Source organism: Oncorhynchus clarkii, chromosome 12, assembly GCF_045791955.1.
Source record: "Oncorhynchus clarkii lewisi isolate Uvic-CL-2024 chromosome 12, UVic_Ocla_1.0, whole genome shotgun sequence".
NCBI lineage: Eukaryota > Metazoa > Chordata > Actinopteri > Salmoniformes > Salmonidae > Oncorhynchus > Oncorhynchus clarkii.
In genome coordinates, this window is record NC_092158.1 from 102803362 (window position 1) to 102828100 (window position 24739).

A 24739-nucleotide genomic window follows, 5' to 3' on the forward strand; every position below is an offset into this window, starting at 1 on the left:
GGAAGCAGCGTATAAACTGGTTCTGGGAGAGATGGCCTGTGCCCTGTCCAGCCTTCTGGCCCCCCTGGGCCTCTCTCCGACCCCTGGTACCCCCTCCCCGACCCCTCCACCCTTTCCCGGCATCCAGCACCCTGTCTTCGCCCCCCTCACCCTCACCCCAGAGAGGGCAGAGTTCACCCTCATCTTCAACCTGTCAGCCCTCACCACCATCGGCAACACCAAGAACTCACTCATAGGGGTATGTTGGATTACCACACACACACACACACACACACACACACACACACACATTTTTCTGGCTCAAATACCGAGAACTCACTCGTAGGGGTATGTTACATAACACACACTGCACTACCATCAGCAACACCAAGTAACATGACTGAACTGTAACTTAAAATGTACCTCTGGCTTGTCTCCCCTCCCTCTGCCCCTCCCCCTCTGCCTCCCCCTCTGCCCTCCCCCTCTGCCCTCCCCCTCTGCCCTCCCCCTCTGCCCTCCCCCTCTGCCCTCCCCCTCTGCCCTCCCCCTCTGCCCTCCCCCTCTGCCCTCCCCCTCTGCCTTTCCCTCTGCCTTTCCCTCTGCCCTCCCCCTCTGCCCTCCCCCTCTGCCCTCCCCCTCTGCCCTCTCCCTCTGCCCTCTCCCTCTGCCCTCTCCCTCTGCCCTCTCCCTCTGCCCCCCCACCCTCTGCCTCTCCCTCTGCCCTCTCCCTCTGCCCCCCCACCCTCTGCCTCTCCCTCTGCCCCCCCACCCTCTCCCTCTGCCTCTCCCTCTGCCGCCCCCTCTCCCTCTGCCTCTCCATCTGCCCCCCTCCCTCTGCCCTGCCTCGGCCCCCTCTCCCCCCCGCCCTCTGCCCCCCCCCTCTGCCCTCTCCCTCTGCCCCCCCCCTCTGCCCTCTCCCTCTGCCCTCTCCCTCTGCCCTCTTCCCCCCCCCCCCCCTCTGTCTCGTCCCCCTCCCCCCCTCTCTCTGTAGATGTGGGCTCTGTCTCCGACGGTGTTTGCGTTGTTGAGTCAGAACCTGATGTTGGTCCACTCTGACCTGGCCGTCTACCACCCTGCTGTACAATATGCTGTGTTATATACCCTGTACTCACACTGTACCAGGTAACACACACTACCACCCTGCTGTTATATACCCTGTACTCACACTGTACCAGGTAACACACACTACCACCCTGCTGTTATATACCCTGTACTCACACTGTACCAGGTAACACACACTACCACCCTGCTGTTATATACCCTGTACTCACACTGTACCAGGTAACACACACTACCACCCTGCTGTACAATATACCCTGTACTCACACTGTACCAGGTAACACACACTACCACCCTGCTGTTATATACCCTGTACTCACACTGTACCAGGTAACACACACTACCACCCTGTACTCACACTGTACCAGGTAACACACACTACCACCCTGCTGTTATATACCCTGTACTCACACTGTACCAGGTAACACACACTACCACCCTGCTGTTATATACCCTGTACTCACACTGTACCACAAAACTTCAATATTTTTTTTAAACAGTTCACCACATTCTGTTGTCTTCTCTTTCAATCCTTTCTCTCCCTCTCCCTCTCTCTGTCTCTCTCTCTCTCTCTCATTCCCTCTCTCTCTCTCTCTCTCTCCCTCTCTCTCTCCCTCGCCCCCTCTCTCTCTCTCTCTCCCTCTCTCTCTCTCTCTCTCTCTCTCTCTCCCTCTCTCTCTCCCTTGCCCCCTCTCTCTCTCTCTCTCTGTTTATCAGACATGATCACTTCATCTCGTCCAGCCTGTCCTCCTCCTCCCCTTCTCTCTTTGACGGGGCGGTCATCAGCACGGTAACCACGGCAACCAGGAAACACTTCAGCACCCTGCTGTCCCTGCTGGGAGCCCTGCTGAGGAAGGAGCAGCTCTACACTGAGGCCAGGTACACACGCTATACATTTATTTATTTATTATTTATTTACCTTTATTTAACCAGGTAGGCAAGTTGAGAACAAGTTCTCATTTACAATTGCGACCTGGCCAAGATAAAGCAAAGCAGTTCGACAGATACAACAACACAGAGTTACACATGGAGTAAAACAAACATACAGTCAATAATAAAGTATAAACAAGTCTATATACAATGTGAGCAAATGAGGTGAGAAGGGAGGTAAAGGCAAAAAGGCCATGGTGGCAAGGTAAATACAATATAGCAAGTAAAACACTGGAATGGTAGTTTTGCAATGGAAGAATGTGCAAAGTAGAAATAAAAATAATGGGGTGCAAAGGAGCAAAATAAATAAATAAATTAAATACAGTTGGGAAAGAGGTAGTTGATAGGGCTAAATTATAGGTGGGCTATGTACAGGTGCAGTAATCTGTGAGCTGCTCTGACAGTTGGTGCTTAAAGCTAGTGAGGGAGATAAGTGTTTCCAGTTTCAGAGATTTTTGTAGTTCGTTCCAGTCATTGGCAGCAGAGAATGTCTCACACACACATGGGTGTAGTTGAACGATAACTGTGGGTGGAATTATTGTAATCAAAAGGAGACTTTTTACATTTCTTCAAAACAATCCAACGTGTATTGTTTAATTAGTGCAGTAATGGAGTTTGTCAGCGACCCTGGATGTTTCGAGGCACAGCATTTTATAGCAAAGCTCATCCTCCGGGATGTTCATGACAAACAACAGATGTATGGAATGGGTCACAAGGTTAGGATTCATATATAAAAGATAATAATAATTCACAGCAGACAGTATCTGCTGTAAAGACTGTCCTCATTGTGTAGAGACCAGGGTCTGGCCCCCCAACTCCGTACGGGAGCCATGTCCCCCTGGGACCCCAACTCCATACTGGAGCCATGTCCCCCCTGGGACCCCAACTCCATACTGGAGCCATGTCCCCCCTGGGACCCCAACTCCATACTGGAGCCATGTCCCCCTGGGGGACCCCAACTCCGTACTGGAGCCGTGTCCCCCTGATCCCCCCCAGTACAGAAACATTACCTCAGGCTCTGGAATGTGGTATCACCCACTGACATGGTCAATCTCCTGTCAGTGTTAAATCTCCCAGAGGCCCATCCTCCGTAGAACACACACAGATGAACGTGTTCTCAGAACCCTCTGTTCTGTTGCATAAAACAACCATTTGATGCTATGACCGTATTATAACACAATCTTGTCATTTCTCCACCATATAACCTAACCTAGTGTGTGTGTGTGTGTGTCTGCTCCAAACAGGAAGCTGTTGTTGACGTGGTCTCTGGAGATGTGCCTGATGATGAAGAGGTCTGATACCTACACCCCTCTCTTCTCCCTGCCCTCCTTCCACAAGTTCTGCAAGGGTCTGCTCCACAATGGTAAATACTGTTTATCTATATAGAGGGTCTGTTCCACAACGGTAAATACTGTTTAACTATAGAGAGGGTCTGTTCCACAACGGTAAATACTGTGTATCTATAGAGGGTCTGTTCCACAACGGTAAATACTGTTTATATATAGAGAGGGTCTGTTCCACAACGGTAAATACTGTTTATCTATAGAGAGGGTCTGCTCCACAACGGTAACTATAGAGAGGGTCTGCTCCACAATGGTAAATACTGTTTAACTATAGAGAGGGTCTGCTCCACAACGGTAAATACTGTTTATCTATAGAGAGGGTCTGTTCCACAATGGTAAATACTGTTTAACTATAGAGGGTCTGTTCCACAACGGTAAATACTGTGGAACTATAGAGAGGGTCTGTTCCACAACGGTAAATACTGTGGAACTATAGAGAGGGTCTGTTCCACAACGGTAAATACTGTGGAACTATAGAGAGGGTCTGTTCCACAATGGTAAATACTGTGGAACTATAGAGAGGGTCTGTTCCACAACGGTAAATACTGTTTATCTATAGAGAGGGTCTGTTCCACAACGGTAAATACTGTGGAACTATAGAGAGGGTCTGTTCCACAACGGTAAATACTGTGGAACTATAGAGAGGGTCTGTTCCACAATGGTAAATACTGTGGAACTATAGAGAGGGTCTGTTCCACAACGGTAAATACTGTTTATCTATAGAGAGGGTCTGTTCCACAACGGTAAATACTGTGGAACTATAGAGGGTCTGTTCCACAACGGTAAATACTGTTTATCTATAGAGAGGGTCTGTTCCACAATGGTAAATACTGTTTAACTATAGAGGGGGTCTGCTCCACAACGGTAAATACTGTTTATCTATAGAGAGGGTCTGTTCCACAATGGTAAATACTGTTTAACTATAGAGGGGGTCTGCTCCACAACGGTAAATACTGTTTAACTATAGAGAGGGTCTGTTCCACAACGGTAAATACTGTGGAACTATAGAGAGGGTCTGCTCCACAACGGTAAATACTGTGGAACTATAGAGAGGGTCTGCTCCACAACGGTAAATACTGTTTAACTATAGAGAGGGTCTTCTCCACAACGGTAAATACTGTGGAACTATAGAGAGGGTCTGTTCCACAACGGTAAATACTGTTTAACTATAGAGAGGGTCTGTTCCACAACGGTAAATACTGTTTAACTATAGAGAGGGTCTGTTCCACAACGGTAAATACTGTGGAACTATAGAGAGGGTCTGTTCCACAACGGTAAATACTGTTTAACTATAGAGAGGGTCTGTTCCACAACGGTAAATACTGTGGAACTATAGAGAGGGTCTGTTCCACAACGGTAAATACTGTTTATCTATAGAGAGGGTCTGCTCCACAACGGTAAATACTGTTTAACTATAGAGAGGGTCTGTTCCACAACGGTAAATACTGTTTAACTATAGAGAGGGTCTGTTCCACAACGGTAAATACTGTTTATCTATAGAGAGGGTCTGTTCCACAACAGTAACTATAGAGAGGGTCTGTTCCACAACGGTAAATACTGTTTATCTATAGAGAGGGTCTGTTCCACAACGGTAACTATAGAGAGGGTCTGTTCCACAACGGTAAATACTGTTTAACTATAGAGAGGGTCTGCTCCACAACGGTAAATACTGTGGAACTATAGAGGGTCTGTTCCACAACGGTAAATACTGTTTAACTATAGAGGGTCTGTTCCACAACGGTAAATACTGTTTATCTATAGAGGGTCTGTTCCACAACGGGAAATACTGTTTATCTATAGAGAGGGTCTGCTCCACAACGGTAAATACTGTGGAACTATAGAGAGGGTCTGTTCCACAACGGTAACTACTGTTTATCTATAGAGAGGGTCTGTTCCACAACGGTAAATACTGTTTATCTATAGAGAGGGTCTGCTCCACAACGGTAAATACTGTGGAACTATAGAGAGGGTCTGTTCCACAACGGTAAATACTGTTTATCTATAGAGGGTCTGTTCCACAACGGGAAATACTGTTTATCTATAGAGAGGGTCTGCTCCACAACGGTAAATACTGTGGAACTATAGAGAGGGTCTGTTCCACAACGGTAACTATAGAGAGGGTCTGCTCCACAACGGTAAATACTGTTTATCTATAGAGAGGGTCTGTTCCACAACGGTAACTATAGAGAGGGTCTGTTCCACAACGGTAAATACTGTTTATCTATAGAGAGGGTCTGTTCCACAACGGTAAATACTGTTTAACTATAGAGAGGGTCTGCTCCACAACGGTAAATGCTGTTTAACTATAGAGAGGGTCTGTTCCACAACGGTAAATACTGTTTATCTATAGAGAGGGTCTGTTCCACAACGGTAAATACTGTTTAACTATAGAGAGGGTCTGCTCCACAACGGTAAATACTGTTTATCTATAGAGAGGGGCTGTTCCACAACGGTAAATACTGTGGAACTATAGAGAGGGTCTGTTCCACAATGGTAAATACTGTTTATCTATAGAGAGGGTCTGTTCCACAACGGTAAATACTGTGGAACTATAGAGGGGGTCTGCTCCACAACGGTAAATACTGTGGAACTATAGAGAGGATCTGCTGCACAACGGTAAATACTGTTTAACTATAGAGAGGGTCTGCTCCACAACGGTAAATACTGTGGAACTATAGAGAGGGTCTGTTCCACAACGGTAAATACTGTTTAACTATAGAGAGGGTCTGTTCCACAACGGTAAATACTGTGGAACTATAGAGGGTCTGTTCCACAACGGTAAATACTGTTAAACTATAGAGAGGGTCTGTTCCACAACGGTAAATACTGTGGAACTATAGAGAGGGTCTGTTCCACAACGGTAAATACTGTTTAACTATAGAGAGGGTCTGTTCCACAATGGTAAATACTGTTTAACTATAGAGTGGGTCTGCTCCACAACGGTAAATACTGTTTAACTATAGAGAGGGTCTGTTCCACAACGGTAAATACTGTTGAACTATAGAGAGGGTCTGCTCCACAACGGTAAATACTGTGGAACTATAGAGAGGGTCTGCTCCACAACGGTAAATACTGTTTAACTATAGAGAGGGTCTTCTCCACAACGGTAAATACTGTGGAACTATAGAGAGGGTCTGTTCCACAACGGTAAATACTGTTTAACTATAGAGAGGGTCTGTTCCACAACGGTAAATACTGTTTAACTATAGAGAGGGTCTGTTCCACAACGGTAAATACTGTGGAACTATAGAGAGGGTCTGTTCCACAACGGTAAATACTGTTTAACTATAGAGAGGGTCTGCTCCACAACGGTAAATACTGTTTAACTATAGAGAGGGTCTGTTCAACAACGGTAAATACTGTTTAACTATAGAGAGGGTCTGTTCCACAACGGTAAATACTGTTTATCTATAGAGAGGGTCTGTTCCACAACAGTAACTATAGAGAGGGTCTGTTCCACAACGGTAAATACTGTTTATCTATAGAGAGGGTCTGTTCCACAACGGTAAATACTGTTTATCTATAGAGAGGGTCTGTTCCACAACGGTAACTATAGAGAGGGTCTGTTCCACAACGGTAAATACTGTTTATCTATAGAGAGGGTCTGTTCCACAACGGTAACTATAGAGAGGGTCTGTTCCACAACGGTAAATACTGTTTAACTATAGAGAGGGTCTGCTCCACAACGGTAAATACTGTGGAACTATAGAGGGTCTGTTCCACAACGGTAAATACTGTTTAACTATAGAGGGTCTGTTCCACAACGGGAAATACTGTTTATCTATAGAGAGGGTCTGCTCCACAACGGTAAATACTGTGGAACTATAGAGAGGGTCTGTTCCACAACGGTAACTACTGTTTATCTATAGAGAGGGTCTGTTCCACAACGGTAAATACTGTTTAACTATAGAGGGTCTGTTCCACAACGGTAAATACTGTTTATCTATAGAGGGTCTGTTCCACAACGGGAAATACTGTTTATCTATAGAGAGGGTCTGCTCCACAACGGTAAATACTGTGGAACTATAGAGAGGGTCTGTTCCACAACGGTAAATACTGTTTAACTATAGAGAGGGTCTGTTCCACAACGGTAAATACTGTGGAACTATAGAGGGTCTGTTCCACAACGGTAAATACTGTTTAACTATAGAGAGGGTCTGTTCCACAACGGTAAATACTGTGGAACTATAGAGAGGGTCTGTTCCACAACGGTAAATACTGTTTAACTATAGAGAGGGTCTGTTCCACAATGGTAAATACTGTTTAACTATAGAGGGGGTCTGCTCCACAACGGTAAATACTGTTTAACTATAGAGAGGGTCTGTTCCACAACGGTAAATACTGTGGAACTATAGAGAGGGTCTGCTCCACAACGGTAAATACTGTGGAACTATAGAGAGGGTCTGCTCCACAACGGTAAATACTGTTTAACTATAGAGAGGGTCTTCTCCACAACGGTAAATACTGTGGAACTATAGAGAGGGTCTGTTCCACAACGGTAAATACTGTTTAACTATAGAGAGGGTCTGTTCCACAACGGTAAATACTGTGGAACTATAGAGAGGGTCTGTTCCACAACGGTAAATACTGTTTAACTATAGAGAGGGTCTGCTCCACAACGGTAAATACTGTTTAACTATAGAGAGGGTCTGTTCCACAACGGTAAATACTGTTTAACTATAGAGAGGGTCTGTTCCACAACGGTAAATACTGTTTATCTATAGAGAGGGTCTGTTCCACAACAGTAACTATAGAGAGGGTCTGTTCCACAACGGTAAATACTGTTTATCTATAGAGAGGGTCTGTTCCACAACGGTAAATACTGTTTATCTATAGAGAGGGTCTGTTCCACAACGGTAACTATAGAGAGGGTCTGTTCCACAACGGTAAATACTGTTTATCTATAGAGAGGGTCTGTTCCACAACGGTAACTATAGAGAGGGTCTGTTCCACAATGGTAAATACTGTTTAACTATAGAGAGGGTCTGCTCCACAACGGTAAATACTGTGGAACTATAGAGGGTCTGTTCCACAACGGTAAATACTGTTTAACTATAGAGGGTCTGTTCCACAACGGGAAATACTGTTTATCTATAGAGAGGGTCTGCTCCACAACGGTAAATACTGTGGAACTATAGAGAGGGTCTGTTCCACAACGGTAACTACTGTTTATCTATAGAGAGGGTCTGTTCCACAACGGTAAATACTGTTTAACTATAGAGGGTCTGTTCCACAACGGTAAATACTGTTTATCTATAGAGGGTCTGTTCCACAACGGGAAATACTGTTTATCTATAGAGAGGGTCTGCTCCACAACGGTAAATACTGTGGAACTATAGAGAGGGTCTGTTCCACAACGGTAACTATAGAGAGGGTCTGCTCCACAACGGTAAATACTGTTTATCTATAGAGAGGGTCTGTTCCACAACGGTAACTATAGAGAGGGTCTGTTCCACAACGGTAAATACTGTTTAACTATAGAGAGGGTCTGCTCCACAACGGTAAATACTGTTTAACTATAGAGAGGGTCTGTTCCACAACGGTAAATACTGTTTATCTATAGAGAGGGTCTGTTCCACAACGGTAAATACTGTTTAACTATAGAGAGGGTCTGCTCCACAACGGTAAATACTGTTTATCTATAGAGAGGGGCTGTTCCACAACGGTAAATACTGTGGAACTATAGAGAGGGTCTGTTCCACAATGGTAAATACTGTTTATCTATAGAGAGGGTCTGTTCCACAACGGTAAATACTGTGGAACTATAGAGGGGGTCTGCTCCACAACGGTAAATACTGTGGAACTATAGAGAGGGTCTGCTCCACAACGGTAAATACTGTTTAACTATAGAGAGGGTCTGCTCCACAACGGTAAATACTGTGGAACTATAGAGAGGGTCTGTTCCACAACGGTAAATACTGTTTAACTATAGAGAGGGTCTGTTCCACAACGGTAAATACTGTGGAACTATAGAGGGTCTGTTCCACAACGGTAAATACTGTTTAACTATAGAGAGGGTCTGTTCCACAACGGTAAATACTGTGGAACTATAGAGAGGGTCTGTTCCACAACGGTAAATACTGTTTAACTATAGAGAGGGTCTGTTCCACAATGGTAAATACTGTTTAACTATAGAGGGGGTCTGCTCCACAACGGTAAATACTGTTTAACTATAGAGAGGGTCTGTTCCACAACGGTAAATACTGTGGAACTATAGAGAGGGTCTGCTCCACAACGGTAAATACTGTGGAACTATAGAGAGGGTCTGCTCCACAACGGTAAATACTGTTTAACTATAGAGAGGGTCTTCTCCACAACGGTAAATACTGTGGAACTATAGAGAGGGTCTGTTCCACAACGGTAAATACTGTTTAACTATAGAGAGGGTCTGTTCCACAACGGTAAATACTGTTTAACTATAGAGAGGGTCTGTTCCACAACGGTAAATACTGTGGAACTATAGAGAGGGTCTGTTCCACAACGGTAAATACTGTTTAACTATAGAGAGGGTCTGTTCCACAACGGTAAATACTGTGGAACTATAGAGAGGGTCTGTTCCACAACGGTAAATACTGTTTATCTATAGAGAGGGTCTGCTCCACAACGGTAAATACTGTTTAACTATAGAGAGGGTCTGTTCCACAACGGTAAATACTGTTTAACTATAGAGAGGGTCTGTTCCACAACGGTAAATACTGTTTATCTATAGAGAGGGTCTGTTCCACAACAGTAACTATAGAGAGGGTCTGTTCCACAACGGTAAATACTGTTTATCTATAGAGAGGGTCTGTTCCACAACGGTAAATACTGTTTATCTATAGAGAGGGTCTGTTCCACAACGGTAACTATAGAGAGGGTCTGTTCCACAACGGTAAATACTGTTTATCTATAGAGAGGGTCTGTTCCACAACGGTAACTATAGAGAGGGTCTGTTCCACAACGGTAAATACTGTTTAACTATAGAGAGGGTCTGCTCCACAACGGTAAATACTGTGGAACTATAGAGGGTCTGTTCCACAACGGTAAATACTGTTTAACTATAGAGGGTCTGTTCCACAACGGGAAATACTGTTTATCTATAGAGAGGGTCTGCTCCACAACGGTAAATACTGTGGAACTATAGAGAGGGTCTGTTCCACAACGGTAACTACTGTTTATCTATAGAGAGGGTCTGTTCCACAACGGTAAATACTGTTTAACTATAGAGGGTCTGTTCCACAACGGTAAATACTGTTTATCTATAGAGGGTCTGTTCCACAACGGGAAATACTGTTTATCTATAGAGAGGGGCTGTTCCACAATGGTAAATACTGTGGAACTATAGAGAGGGTCTGTTCCACAATGGTAAATACTGTTTATCTATAGAGAGGGTCTGTTCCACAACGGTAAATACTGTGGAACTATAGAGGGGGTCTGCTCCACAACGGTAAATACTGTGGAACTATAGAGAGGGTCTGTTCCACAACGGTAACTATAGAGAGGGTCTGCTCAACAACGGTAAATACTGTTTATCTATAGAGAGGGTCTGTTCCACAACGGTAACTATAGAGAGGGTCTGTTCCACAACGGTAAATACTGTTTATCTATAGAGAGGGTCTGTTCCACAACGGTAAATACTGTTTAACTATAGAGAGGGTCTGCTCCACAACGGTAAATACTGTTTAACTATAGAGAGGGTCTGTTCCACAACGGTAAATACTGTTTAACTATAGAGAGGGTCTGCTCCACAACGGTAAATACTGTTTATCTATAGAGAGGGGCTGTTCCACAATGGTAAATACTGTGGAACTATAGAGAGGGTCTGTTCCACAATGGTAAATACTGTTTATCTATAGAGAGGGTCTGTTCCACAACGGTAAATACTGTGGAACTATAGAGGGGGTCTGCTCCACAACGGTAAATACTGTGGAACTATAGAGAGGGTCTGCTCCACAACGGTAAATACTGTTTAACTATAGAGAGGGTCTGCTCCACAACGGTAAATACTGTGGAACTATAGAGAGGGTCTGTTCCACAACGGTAAATACTGTTTAACTATAGAGAGGGTCTGTTCCACAACGGTAAATACTGTGGAACTATAGAGGGTCTGTTCCACAACGGTAAATACTGTTTAACTATAGAGAGGGTCTGTTCCACAACGGTAAATACTGTTTATCTATAGAGAGGGTCTGTTCCACAACGGTAAATACTGTTTATCTATAGAGAGGGTCTGTTCCACAACGGTAAATACTGTTTAACTATAGAGAGGGCCTGTTCCACAACGGTAAATACTGTTTAACTATAGAGAGGGTATGTTCCACAACGGCAAATACTGTTTATCTATAGAGAGGGTCTGTTCCACAACGGTAAATACTGTTTAACTATAGAGAGGGTCTGTTCCATAACGGTAAATACTGTTTAACTATAGAGAGGGTCTGTTCCACAACGGCAAATACTGTTTATCTATAGAGAGGGTCTGTTCCACAACGGTAAATACTGTTTAACTATAGAGAGGGTCTGTTCCACAACGGTAAATACTGTTTAACTATAGAGAGGGTCTGTTCCACAACGGTAAATACTGTTTATCTATAGAGAGGGTCTGTTCCACAACGGTAAATACTGTTTAACTATAGAGAGGGTCTGTTCCACAACGGTAACTATAGAGAGGGTCTGTTCCACAACGGTAAATACTGTTTATCTATAGAGAGGGTCTGTTCCACAACGGTAAATACTGTTTATCTATAGAGAGGGTCTGCTCCACAACGGTAAATACTGTTTAACTATAGAGAGGGTCTGTTCCACAACGGTAAATACTGTTTATCTATAGAGAGGGTCTGTTCCACAACGGTAACTATAGAGAGGGTCTGTTCCACAACGGTAAATACTGTTTATCTATAGAGAGGGTCTGTTCCACAACGGTAAATACTGTTTATCTATAGAGAGGGTCTGTTCCACAACGGTAACTATAGAGAGGGTCTGTTCCACAACGGTAAATACTGTGGAACTATATAGAGGGTCTGTTCCACAACGGTAAATACTGTTTAACTATAGAGAGGGTCTGTTCCACAACGGTAAATACTGTTTATCTATAGAGAGGGTCTGTTCCACAACGGTAAATACTGTTTATCTATAGAGAGGGTCTGTTCCACAACGGTAACTATAGAGAGGGTCTGTTCCACAACGGTAAATACTGTGGAACTATATAGAGGGTCTGTTCCACAACGGTAAATACTGTTTAACTATAGAGAGGGTCTGTTCCACAACGGTAAATACTGTTTATCTATAGAGAGGGTCTGTTCCACAACGGTAAATACTGTTTAACTATAGAGAGGGTCTGTTCCACAACGGTAAATACTGTGGAACTATAGAGAGGGTCTGTTCCACAACGGTAAATACTGTTTAACTATAGAGAGGGTCTGTTCCACAACGGTAAATACTGTGGAACTATAGAGGGTCTGTTCCACAACGGTAAATACTGTTTAACTATAGAGAGGGTCTGTTCCACAACGGTAAATACTGTGGAACTATAGAGAGGGTCTGTTCCACAACGGTAAATACTGTTTAACTATAGAGAGGGTCTGTTCCACAATGGTAAATACTGTTTAACTATAGAGGGGGTCTGCTCCACAACGGTAAATACTGTTTAACTATAGAGAGGGTCTGTTCCACAACGGTAAATACTGTGGAACTATAGAGAGGGTCTGCTCCACAACGGTAAATACTGTGGAACTATAGAGAGGGTCTGCTCCACAACGGTAAATACTGTTTAACTATAGAGAGGGTCTTCTCCACAACGGGAAATACTGTTTATCTATAGAGAGGGTCTGCTCCACAACGGTAAATACTGTGGAACTATAGAGAGGGTCTGTTCCACAACGGTAAATACTGTTTAACTATAGAGAGGGTCTGTTCCACAACGGTAAATACTGTGGAACTATAGAGGGTCTGTTCCACAACGGTAAATACTGTTTAACTATAGAGAGGGTCTGTTCCACAACGGTAAATACTGTGGAACTATAGAGAGGGTCTGTTCCACAACGGTAAATACTGTTTAACTATAGAGAGGGTCTGTTCCACAATGGTAAATACTGTTTAACTATAGAGGGGGTCTGCTCCACAACGGTAAATACTGTTTAACTATAGAGAGGGTCTGTTCCACAACGGTAAATACTGTGGAACTATAGAGAGGGTCTGCTCCACAACGGTAAATACTGTGGAACTATAGAGAGGGTCTGCTCCACAACGGTAAATACTGTTTAACTATAGAGAGGGTCTTCTCCACAACGGTAAATACTGTGGAACTATAGAGAGGGTCTGTTCCACAACGGTAAATACTGTTTAACTATAGAGAGGGTCTGTTCCACAACGGTAAATACTGTTTAACTATAGAGAGGGTCTGTTCCACAACGGTAAATACTGTGGAACTATAGAGAGGGTCTGTTCCACAACGGTAAATACTGTTTAACTATAGAGAGGGTCTGCTCCACAACGGTAAATACTGTTTAACTATAGAGAGGGTCTGTTCCACAACGGTAAATACTGTTTAACTATAGAGAGGGTCTGTTCCACAACGGTAAATACTGTTTATCTATAGAGAGGGTCTGTTCCACAACAGTAACTATAGAGAGGGTCTGTTCCACAACGGTAAATACTGTTTATCTATAGAGAGGGTCTGTTCCACAACGGTAAATACTGTTTATCTATAGAGAGGGTCTGTTCCACAACGGTAACTATAGAGAGGGTCTGTTCCACAACGGTAAATACTGTTTATCTATAGAGAGGGTCTGTTCCACAACGGTAACTATAGAGAGGGTCTGTTCCACAACGGTAAATACTGTTTAACTATAGAGAGGGTCTGCTCCACAACGGTAAATACTGTGGAACTATAGAGGGTCTGTTCCACAACGGTAAATACTGTTTAACTATAGAGGGTCTGTTCCACAACGGGAAATACTGTTTATCTATAGAGAGGGTCTGCTCCACAACGGTAAATACTGTGGAACTATAGAGAGGGTCTGTTCCACAACGGTAACTACTGTTTATCTATAGAGAGGGTCTGTTCCACAACGGTAAATACTGTTTAACTATAGAGGGTCTGTTCCACAACGGTAAATACTGTTTAACTATAGAGGGTCTGTTCCACAACGGGAAATACTGTTTATCTATAGAGAGGGTCTGCTCCACAACGGTAAATACTGTGGAACTATAGAGAGGGTCTGTTCCACAACGGTAACTATAGAGAGGGTCTGCTCCACAACGGTAAATACTGTTTATCTATAGAGAGGGTCTGTTCCACAACGGTAACTATAGAGAGGGTCTGTTCCACAACGGTAAATACTGTTTATCTATAGAGAGGGTCTGTTCCACAACGGTAAATACTGTTTAACTATAGAGAGGGTCTGCTCCACAACGGTAAATACTGTTTAACTATAGAGAGGGTCTGTTCCACAACGGTAAATACTGTTTATCTATAGAGAGGGTCTGTTCCACAACGGTAAATACTGTTTAACTATAGAGAGGGTCTGCTCAACAACGGTAAATACTGTTTATCTATAGAGAGGGGCTGTTCCACAACGGTAAATACTGTGGAACTATAGAGAGGGTCTGTTCCACAATGGTAAATACTGTTTATCTATAGAGAGGGTCTGTTCCACAACGGTAAATACTGTGGAACTATAGAGGGGGTCTGCTCCACAACGGTAAATACTGTGGAACTATAGAGAGGGTCTGCTCCACAACGGTAAATACTGTTTAACTATAGAGAGGGTCTGCTCCACAACGGTAAATACTGTGGAACTATAGAGAGGGTCTGTTCCACAACGGTAAATACTGTTTAACTATAGAGAGGGTCTGTTCCACAACGGTAAATACTGTGGAACTATAGAGGGTCTGTTCCACAACGGTAAATACTGTTTAACTATAGAGAGGGTCTGTTCCACAACGGTAAATACTGTGGAACTATAGAGAGGGTCTGTTCCACAACGGTAAATACTGTTTAACTATAGAGAGGGTCTGTTCCACAATGGTAAATACTGTTTAACTATAGAGGGGGTCTGCTCCACAACGGTAAATACTGTTTAACTATAGAGAGGGTCTGTTCCACAACGGTAAATACTGTGGAACTATAGAGAGGGTCTGCTCCACAACGGTAAATACTGTGGAACTATAGAGAGGGTCTGCTCCACAACGGTAAATACTGTTTAACTATAGAGAGGGTCTTCTCCACAACGGTAAATACTGTGGAACTATAGAGAGGGTCTGTTCCACAACGGTAAATACTGTTTAACTATAGAGAGGGTCTGTTCCACAACGGTAAATACTGTTTAACTATAGAGAGGGTCTGTTCCACAACGGTAAATACTGTGGAACTATAGAGAGGGTCTGTTCCACAACGGTAAATACTGTTTATCTATAGAGAGGGTCTGCTCCACAACGGTAAATACTGTTTAACTATAGAGAGGGTCTGTTCCACAACGGTAAATACTGTTTAACTATAGAGAGGGTCTGTTCCACAACGGTAAATACTGTTTATCTATAGAGAGGGTCTGTTCCACAACAGTAACTATAGAGAGGGTCTGTTCCACAACGGTAAATACTGTTTATCTATAGAGAGGGTCTGTTCCACAACGGTAAATACTGTTTATCTATAGAGAGGGTCTGTTCCACAACGGTAACTATAGAGAGGGTCTGTTCCACAACGGTAAATACTGTTTATCTATAGAGAGGGTCTGTTCCACAACGGTAACTATAGAGAGGGTCTGTTCCACAACGGTAAATACTGTTTAACTATAGAGAGGGTCTGCTCCACAACGGTAAATACTGTGGAACTATAGAGGGTCTGTTCCACAACGGTAAATACTGTTTAACTATAGAGGGTCTGTTCCACAACGGGAAATACTGTTTATCTATAGAGAGGGTCTGCTCCACAACGGTAAATACTGTGGAACTATAGAGAGGGTCTGTTCCACAACGGTAACTACTGTTTATCTATAGAGAGGGTCTGTTCCACAACGGTAAATACTGTTTAACTATAGAGGGTCTGTTCCACAACGGTAAATACTGTTTATCTATAGAGGGTCTGTTCCACAACGGGAAATACTGTTTATCTATAGAGAGGGTCTGCTCCACAACGGTAAATACTGTGGAACTATAGAGAGGGTCTGTTCCACAACGGTAACTATAGAGAGGGTCTGCTCAACAACGGTAAATACTGTTTATCTATAGAGAGGGTCTGTTCCACAACGGTAACTATAGAGAGGGTCTGTTCCACAACGGTAAATACTGTTTATCTATAGAGAGGGTCTGTTCCACAACGGTAAATACTGTTTAACTATAGAGAGGGTCTGCTCCACAACGGTAAATACTGTTTAACTATAGAGAGGGTCTGCTCCACAACGGTAAATACTGTTTATCTATAGAGAGGGGCTGTTCCACAACGGTAAATACTGTGGAACTATAGAGAGGGTCTGTTCCACAATGGTAAATACTGTTTATCTATAGAGAGGGTCTGTTCCACAACGGTAAATACTGTGGAACTATAGAGGGGGTCTGCTCCACAACGGTAAATACTGTGGAACTATAGAGAGGGTCTGCTCCACAACGGTAAATACTGTTTAACTATAGAGAGGGTCTGCTCCACAACGGTAAATACTGTGGAACTATAGAGAGGGTCTGTTCCACAACGGTAAATACTGTTTAACTATAGAGACGGTCTGTTCCACAACGGTAAATACTGTGGAACTATAGAGGGTCTGTTCCACAACGGTAAATACTGTTTAACTATAGAGAGGGTCTGTTCCACAACGGTAAATACTGTTTATCTATAGAGAGGGTCTGTTCCACAACGGTAAATACTGTTTATCTATAGAGAGGGTCTGTTCCACAACGGTAAATACTGTTTAACTATAGAGAGGGTCTGTTCCACAACGGTAAATACTGTTTAACTATAGAGAGGGTCTGTTCCACAACGGCAAATACTGTTTATCTATAGAGAGGGTCTGTTCCACAACGGTAAATACTGTTTAACTATAGAGAGGGTCTGTTCCACAACGGTAAATACTGTTTAACTATAGAGAGGGTCTGCTCCACAACGGTAAATACTGTTTAACTATAGAGAGGGTCTGTTCCACAACGGTAAATACTGTTTAACTATAGAGAGGGTCTGTTCCACAACGGTAAATACTGTTTATCTATAGAGAGGGTCTGTTCCACAACAGTAACTATAGAGAGGGTCTGTTCCACAACGGTAAATACTGTTTATCTATAGAGAGGGTCTGTTCCACAACGGTAAATACTGTTTATCTATAGAGAGGGTCTGTTCCACAACGGTAACTATAGAGAGGGTCTGTTCCACAACGGTAAATACTGTTTATCTATAGAGAGGGTCTGTTCCACAACGGTAACTATAGAGAGGGTCTGTTCCACAACGGTAAATACTGTTTAACTATAGAGAGGGTCTGCTCCACAACGGTAAATACTGTGGAACTATAGAGGGTCTGTTCCACAACGGTAAATACTGTTTAACTATAGAGGGTCTGTTCCACAACGGGAAATACTGTTTATCTATAGAGAGGGTCTGCTCCACAACGGTAAATACTGTGGAACTATAGAGAGGGTCTGTTCCACAACGGTAACTACTGTTTATCTATAGAGAGGGTCTGTTCCACAACGGTAAATACTGTTTAACTATAGAGGGTCTGTTCCACAACGGTAAATACTGTTTATCTATAGAGGGTCTGTTCCACAACGGGAAATACTGTTTATCTATAGAGAGGGTCTGCTCCACAACGGTAAATACTGTGGAACTATAGAGAGGGTCTGTTCCACAACGGTAACTATAGAGAGGGTCTGCTCAACAACGGTAAATACTGTTTATCTATAGAGAGGGTCTGTTCCACAACGGTAACTATAGAGAGGGTCTGTTCCACAACGGTAAATACTGTTTATCTATAGAGAGGGTCTGTTCCACAACGGTAAATACTGTTTAACTATAGAGAGGGTCTGCTCCACAACGGTAAATACTGTTTAACTATAGAGAGGGTCTGCTCCACAACGGTAAATACTGTTTATCTATAGAGAGGGGCTGTTCCACAACGGTAAATACTGTGGAACTATAGAGAGGGTCTGTTCCACAATGGTAAATACTGTTTATCTATAGAGAGGGTCTGTTCCACAACGGTAAATACTGTGGAACTATAGAGGGGGTCTGCTCCACAACGGTAAATACTGTGGAACTATAGAGAGGGTCTGCTCCACAACGGTAAATACTGTTTAACTATAGAGAGGGTCTGCTCCACAACGGTAAATACTGTGGAACTATAGAGAGGGTCTGTTCCACAACGGTAAATACTGTTTAACTATAGAGACGGTCTGTTCCACAACGGTAAATACTGTGGAACTATAGAGGGTCTGTTCCACAACGGTAAATACTGTTTAACTATAGAGAGGGTCTGTTCCACAACGGTAAATACTGTTTATCTATAGAGAGGGTCTGTTCCACAACGGTAAATACTGTTTATCTATAGAGAGGGTCTGTTCCACAACGGTAAATACTGTTTAACTATAGAGAGGGCCTGTTCCACAACGGTAAATACTGTTTAACTATAGAGAGGGTATGTTCCACAACGGCAAATACTGTTTATCTATAGAGAGGGTCTGTTCCACAACGGTAAATACTGTTTAACTATAGAGAGGGTCTGTTCCACAACGGTAAATACTGTTTAACTATAGAGAGGGTCTGTTCCACAACGGCAAATACTGTTTATCTATAGAGAGGGTCTGTTCCACAACGGTAAATACTGTTTAACTATAGAGAGGGTCTGTTCCACAACGGTAAATACTGTTTAACTATAGAGAGGGTCTGTTCCACAACGGTAAATACTGTTTATCTATAGAGAGGGTCTGTTCCACAACGGTAAATACTGTTTAACTATAGAGAGGGTCTGTTCCACAACGGTAACTATAGGGAGGGTCTGTTCCACAACGGTAAATACTGTTTATCTATAGAGAGGGTCTGTTCCACAACGGTAAATACTGTTTATCTATAGAGAGGGTCTGCTCCACAACGGTAAATACTGTTTAACTATAGAGAGGGTCTGTTCCACAACGGTAAATACTGTTTATCTATAGAGAGGGTCTGTTCCACAACGGTAACTATAGAGAGGGTCTGTTCCACAACGGTAAATACTGTTTATCTATAGAGAGGGTCTGTTCCACAACGGTAAATACTGTTTATCTATAGAGAGGGTCTGTTCCACAACGGTAACTATAGAGAGGGTCTGTTCCACAACGGTAAATACTGTTTATCTATAGAGAGGGTCTGTTCCACAACGGTAACTATAGAGAGGGTCTGTTCCACAACGGTAAATACTGTGGAACTATATAGAGGGTCTGTTCCACAACGGTAAATACTGTTTAACTATAGAGAGGGTCTGTTCCACAACGGTAAATACTGTTTATCTATAGAGAGGGTCTGTTCCACAACGGTAAATACTGTTTATCTATAGAGAGGGTCTGTTCCACAACGGTAACTATAGAGAGGGTCTGTTCCACAACGGTAAATACTGTGGAACTATATAGAGGGTCTGTTCCACAACGGTAAATACTGTTTAACTATAGAGAGGGTCTGTTCCACAACGGTAAATACTGTTTATCTATAGAGAGGGTCTGTTCCACAACGGTAAATACTGTTTAACTATAGAGAGGGTCTGTTCCACAACGGTAAATACTGTGGAACTATAGAGAGGGTCTGTTCCACAACGGTAAATACTGTTTAACTATAGAGAGGGTCTGTTCCACAACGGTAAATACTGTGGAACTATAGAGGGTCTGTTCCACAACGGTAAATACTGTTTAACTATAGAGAGGGTCTGTTCCACAACGGTAAATACTGTGGAACTATAGAGAGGGTCTGTTCCACAACGGTAAATACTGTTTAACTATAGAGAGGGTCTGTTCCACAATGGTAAATACTGTTTAACTATAGAGGGGGTCTGCTCCACAACGGTAAATACTGTTTAACTATAGAGAGGGTCTGTTCCACAACGGTAAATACTGTGGAACTATAGAGAGGGTCTGCTCCACAACGGTAAATACTGTGGAACTATAGAGAGGGTCTGCTCCACAACGGTAAATACTGTTTAACTATAGAGAGGGTCTTCTCCACAACGGTAAATACTGTGGAACTATAGAGAGGGTCTGTTCCACAACGGTAAATACTGTTTAACTATAGAGAGGGTCTGTTCCACAACGGTAAATACTGTTTAACTATAGAGAGGGTCTGTTCCACAACGGTAAATACTGTGGAACTATAGAGAGGGTCTGTTCCACAACGGTAAATACTGTTTAACTATAGAGAGGGTCTGTTCCACAACGGTAAATACTGTGGAACTATAGAGAGGGTCTGTTCCACAACGGTAAATACTGTTTAACTATAGAGAGGGTCTGCTCCACAACGGTAAATACTGTTTAACTATAGAGAGGGTCTGTTCCACAACGGTAAATACTGTTTAACTATAGAGAGGGTCTGTTCCACAACGGTAAATACTGTTTATCTATAGAGAGGGTCTGTTCCACAACAGTAACTATAGAGAGGGTCTGTTCCACAACGGTAAATACTGTTTATCTATAGAGAGGGTCTGTTCCACAACGGTAAATACTGTTTATCTATAGAGAGGGTCTGTTCCACAACGGTAACTATAGAGAGGGTCTGTTCCACAACGGTAAATACTGTTTATCTATAGAGAGGGTCTGTTCCACAACGGTAACTATAGAGAGGGTCTGTTCCACAACGGTAAATACTGTTTAACTATAGAGAGGGTCTGCTCCACAACGGTAAATACTGTGGAACTATAGAGGGTCTGTTCCACAACGGTAAATACTGTTTAACTATAGAGGGTCTGTTCCACAACGGTAAATACTGTTTATCTATAGAGGGTCTGTTCCACAACGGGAAATACTGTTTATCTATAGAGAGGGTCTGCTCCACAACGGTAAATACTGTGGAACTATAGAGAGGGTCTGTTCCACAACGGTAACTACTGTTTATCTATAGAGAGGGTCTGTTCCACAACGGTAAATACTGTTTATCTATAGAGGGTCTGTTCCACAACGGGAAATACTGTTTATCTATAGAGAGGGTCTGCTCCACAACGGTAAATACTGTGGAACTATAGAGAGGGTCTGTTCCACAACGGTAACTATAGAGAGGGTCTGCTCCACAACGGTAAATACTGTTTATCTATAGAGAGGGTCTGTTCCACAACGGTAACTATAGAGAGGGTCTGTTCCACAACGGTAAATACTGTTTATCTATAGAGAGGGTCTGTTCCACAACGGTAAATACTGTTTAACTATAGAGAGGGTCTGCTCCACAACGGTAAATACTGTTTAACTATAGAGAGGGTCTGTTCCACAACGGTAAATACTGTTTATCTATAGAGAGGGTCTGTTCCACAACGGTAAATACTGTTTAACAATAGAGAGGGTCTGCTCCACAACGGTAAATACTGTTTATCTATAGAGAGGGGCTGTTCCACAACGGTAAATACTGTGGAACTATAGAGAGGGTCTGTTCCACAATGGTAAATACTGTTTATCTATAGAGAGGGTCTGTTCCACAACGGTAAATACTGTGGAACTATAGAGGGGGTCTGCTCCACAACGGTAAATACTGTGGAACTATAGAGAGGGTCTGCTCCACAACGGTAAATACTGTTTAACTATAGAGAGGGTCTGCTCCACAACGGTAAATACTGTGGAACTATAGAGAGGGTCTGTTCCACAACGGTAAATACTGTTTAACTATAGAGAGGGTCTGTTCCACAACGGTAAATACTGTGGAACTATAGAGGGTCTGTTCCACAACGGTAAATACTGTTTAACTATAGAGAGGGTCTGTTCCACAACGGTAAATACTGTTTATCTATAGAGAGGGTCTGTTCCACAACGGTAAATACTGTTTATCTATAGAGAGGGTCTGTTCCACAACGGTAAATACTGTTTAACTATAGAGAGGGTCTGTTCCACAACGGTAAATACTGTTTAACTATAGAGAGGGTCTGTTCCACAACGGCAAATACTGTTTATCTATAGAGAGGGTCTGTTCCACAACGGTAAATACTGTTTAACTATAGAGAGGGTCTGTTCCACAACGGTAAATACTGTTTAACTATAGAGAGGGTCTGTTCCACAACGGCAAATACTGTTTATCTATAGAGAGGGTCTGTTCCACAACGGTAAATACTGTTTAACTATAGAGAGGGTCTGTTCCACAACGGTAAATACTGTTTAACTATAGAGAGGGTCTGTTCCACAACGGTAAATACTGTTTATCTATAGAGAGGGTCTGTTCCACAACGGTAAATACTGTTTAACTATAGAGAGGGTCTGTTCCACAACGGTAACTATAGAGAGGGTCTGTTCCACAACGGTAAATACTGTTTATCTATAGAGAGGGTCTGTTCCACAACGGTAAATACTGTTTATCTATAGAGAGGGTCTGCTCCACAACGGTAAATACTGTTTAACTATAGAGAGGGTCTGTTCCACAACGGTAAATACTGTTTATCTATAGAGAGGGTCTGTTCCACAACGGTAACTATAGAGAGGGTCTGTTCCACAACGGTAAATACTGTGGAACTATATAGAGGGTCTGTTCCACAACGGTAAATACTGTTTATCTATAGAGAGGGTCTGTTCCACAACGGTAAATACTGTTTATCTATAGAGAGGGTCTGCTCCACAACGGTAAATACTGTTTAACTATAGAGAGGGTCTGTTCCACAACGGTAAATACTGTTTATCTATAGAGAGGGTCTGTTCCACAACGGTAACTATAGAGAGGGTCTGTTCCACAACGGTAAATACTGTTTATCTATAGAGAGGGTCTGTTCCACAACGGTAAATACTGTTTATCTATAGAGAGGGTCTGTTCCACAACGGTAACTATAGAGAGGGTCTGTTCCACAACGGTAAATACTGTTTATCTATAGAGAGGGTCTGTTCCACAACGGTAACTATAGAGAGGGTCTGTTCCACAACGGTAAATACTGTGGAACTATATAGAGGGTCTGTTCCACAACGGTAAATACTGTTTAACTATAGAGAGGGTCTGTTCCACAACGGTAAATACTGTTTATCTATAGAGAGGGTCTGTTCCACAACGGTAAATACTGTTTATCTATAGAGAGGGTCTGTTCCACAACGGTAACTATAGAGAGGGTCTGTTCCACAACGGTAAATACTGTGGAACTATATAGAGGGTCTGTTCCACAACGGTAAATACTGTTTAACTATAGAGAGGGTCTGTTCCACAACGGTAAATACTGTTTATCTATAGAGAGGGTCTGTTCCACAACGGTAAATACTGTTTAACTATAGAGAGGGTCTGTTCCACAACGGTAAATACTGTGGAACTATAGAGAGGGTCTGTTCCACAACGGTAAATACTGTTTAACTATAGAGAGGGTCTGTTCCACAACGGTAAATACTGTGGAACTATAGAGGGTCTGTTCCACAACGGTAAATACTGTTTAACTATAGAGAGGGTCTGTTCCACAACGGTAAATACTGTGGAACTATAGAGAGGGTCTGTTCCACAACGGTAAATACTGTTTAACTATAGAGAGGGTCTGTTCCACAATGGTAAATACTGTTTAACTATAGAGGGGGTCTGCTCCACAACGGTAAATACTGTTTAACTATAGAGAGGGTCTGTTCCACAACGGTAAATACTGTGGAACTATAAAGAGGGTCTGCTCCACAACGGTAAATACTGTGGAACTATAGAGAGGGTCTGCTCCACAACGGTAAATACTGTTTAACTATAGAGAGGGTCTTCTCCACAACGGTAAATACTGTGGAACTATAGAGAGGGTCTGTTCCACAACGGTAAATACTGTTTAACTATAGAGAGGGTCTGTTCCACAACGGTAAATACTGTTTAACTATAGAGAGGGTCTGTTCCACAACGGTAAATACTGTGGAACTATAGAGAGGGTCTGTTCCACAACGGTAAATACTGTTTAACTATAGAGAGGGTCTGTTCCACAACGGTAAATACTGTGGAACTATAGAGAGGGTCTGTTCCACAACGGTAAATACTGTTTAACTATAGAGAGGGTCTGCTCCACAACGGTAAATACTGTTTAACTATAGAGAGGGTCTGTTCCACAACGGTAAATACTGTTTAACTATAGAGAGGGTCTGTTCCACAACGGTAAATACTGTTTATCTATAGAGAGGGTCTGTTCCACAACAGTAACTATAGAGAGGGTCTGTTCCACAACGGTAAATACTGTTTATCTATAGAGAGGGTCTGTTCCACAACGGTAAATACTGTTTATCTATAGAGAGGGTCTGTTCCACAACGGTAACTATAGAGAGGGTCTGTTCCACAACGGTAAATACTGTTTATCTATAGAGAGGGTCTGTTCCACAACGGTAACTAT

At 42.8% G+C, this 24739-nt stretch overlaps 1 protein-coding gene across 2 annotated transcripts in view; it reads left to right on the forward strand.

The window, feature by feature from the left end:
* LOC139421773 (serine/threonine-protein kinase SMG1-like) overlaps positions 1-24739 on the forward strand; it is a 140959-nt gene that overhangs the window by 32952 nt on the left and 83268 nt on the right. For both annotated transcript variants that reach the window (XM_071172893.1, XM_071172894.1), the window contains 4 exons: positions 1-238; positions 971-1101; positions 1756-1917; positions 3213-3331. The exon at positions 1-238 is cut by the window's left edge and continues 62 nt beyond it. In XM_071172893.1, the coding sequence (XP_071028994.1) occupies positions 1-238; positions 971-1101; positions 1756-1917; positions 3213-3331 (650 nt within the window). The remainder of the gene's footprint in view (positions 239-970; positions 1102-1755; positions 1918-3212; positions 3332-24739) is intronic.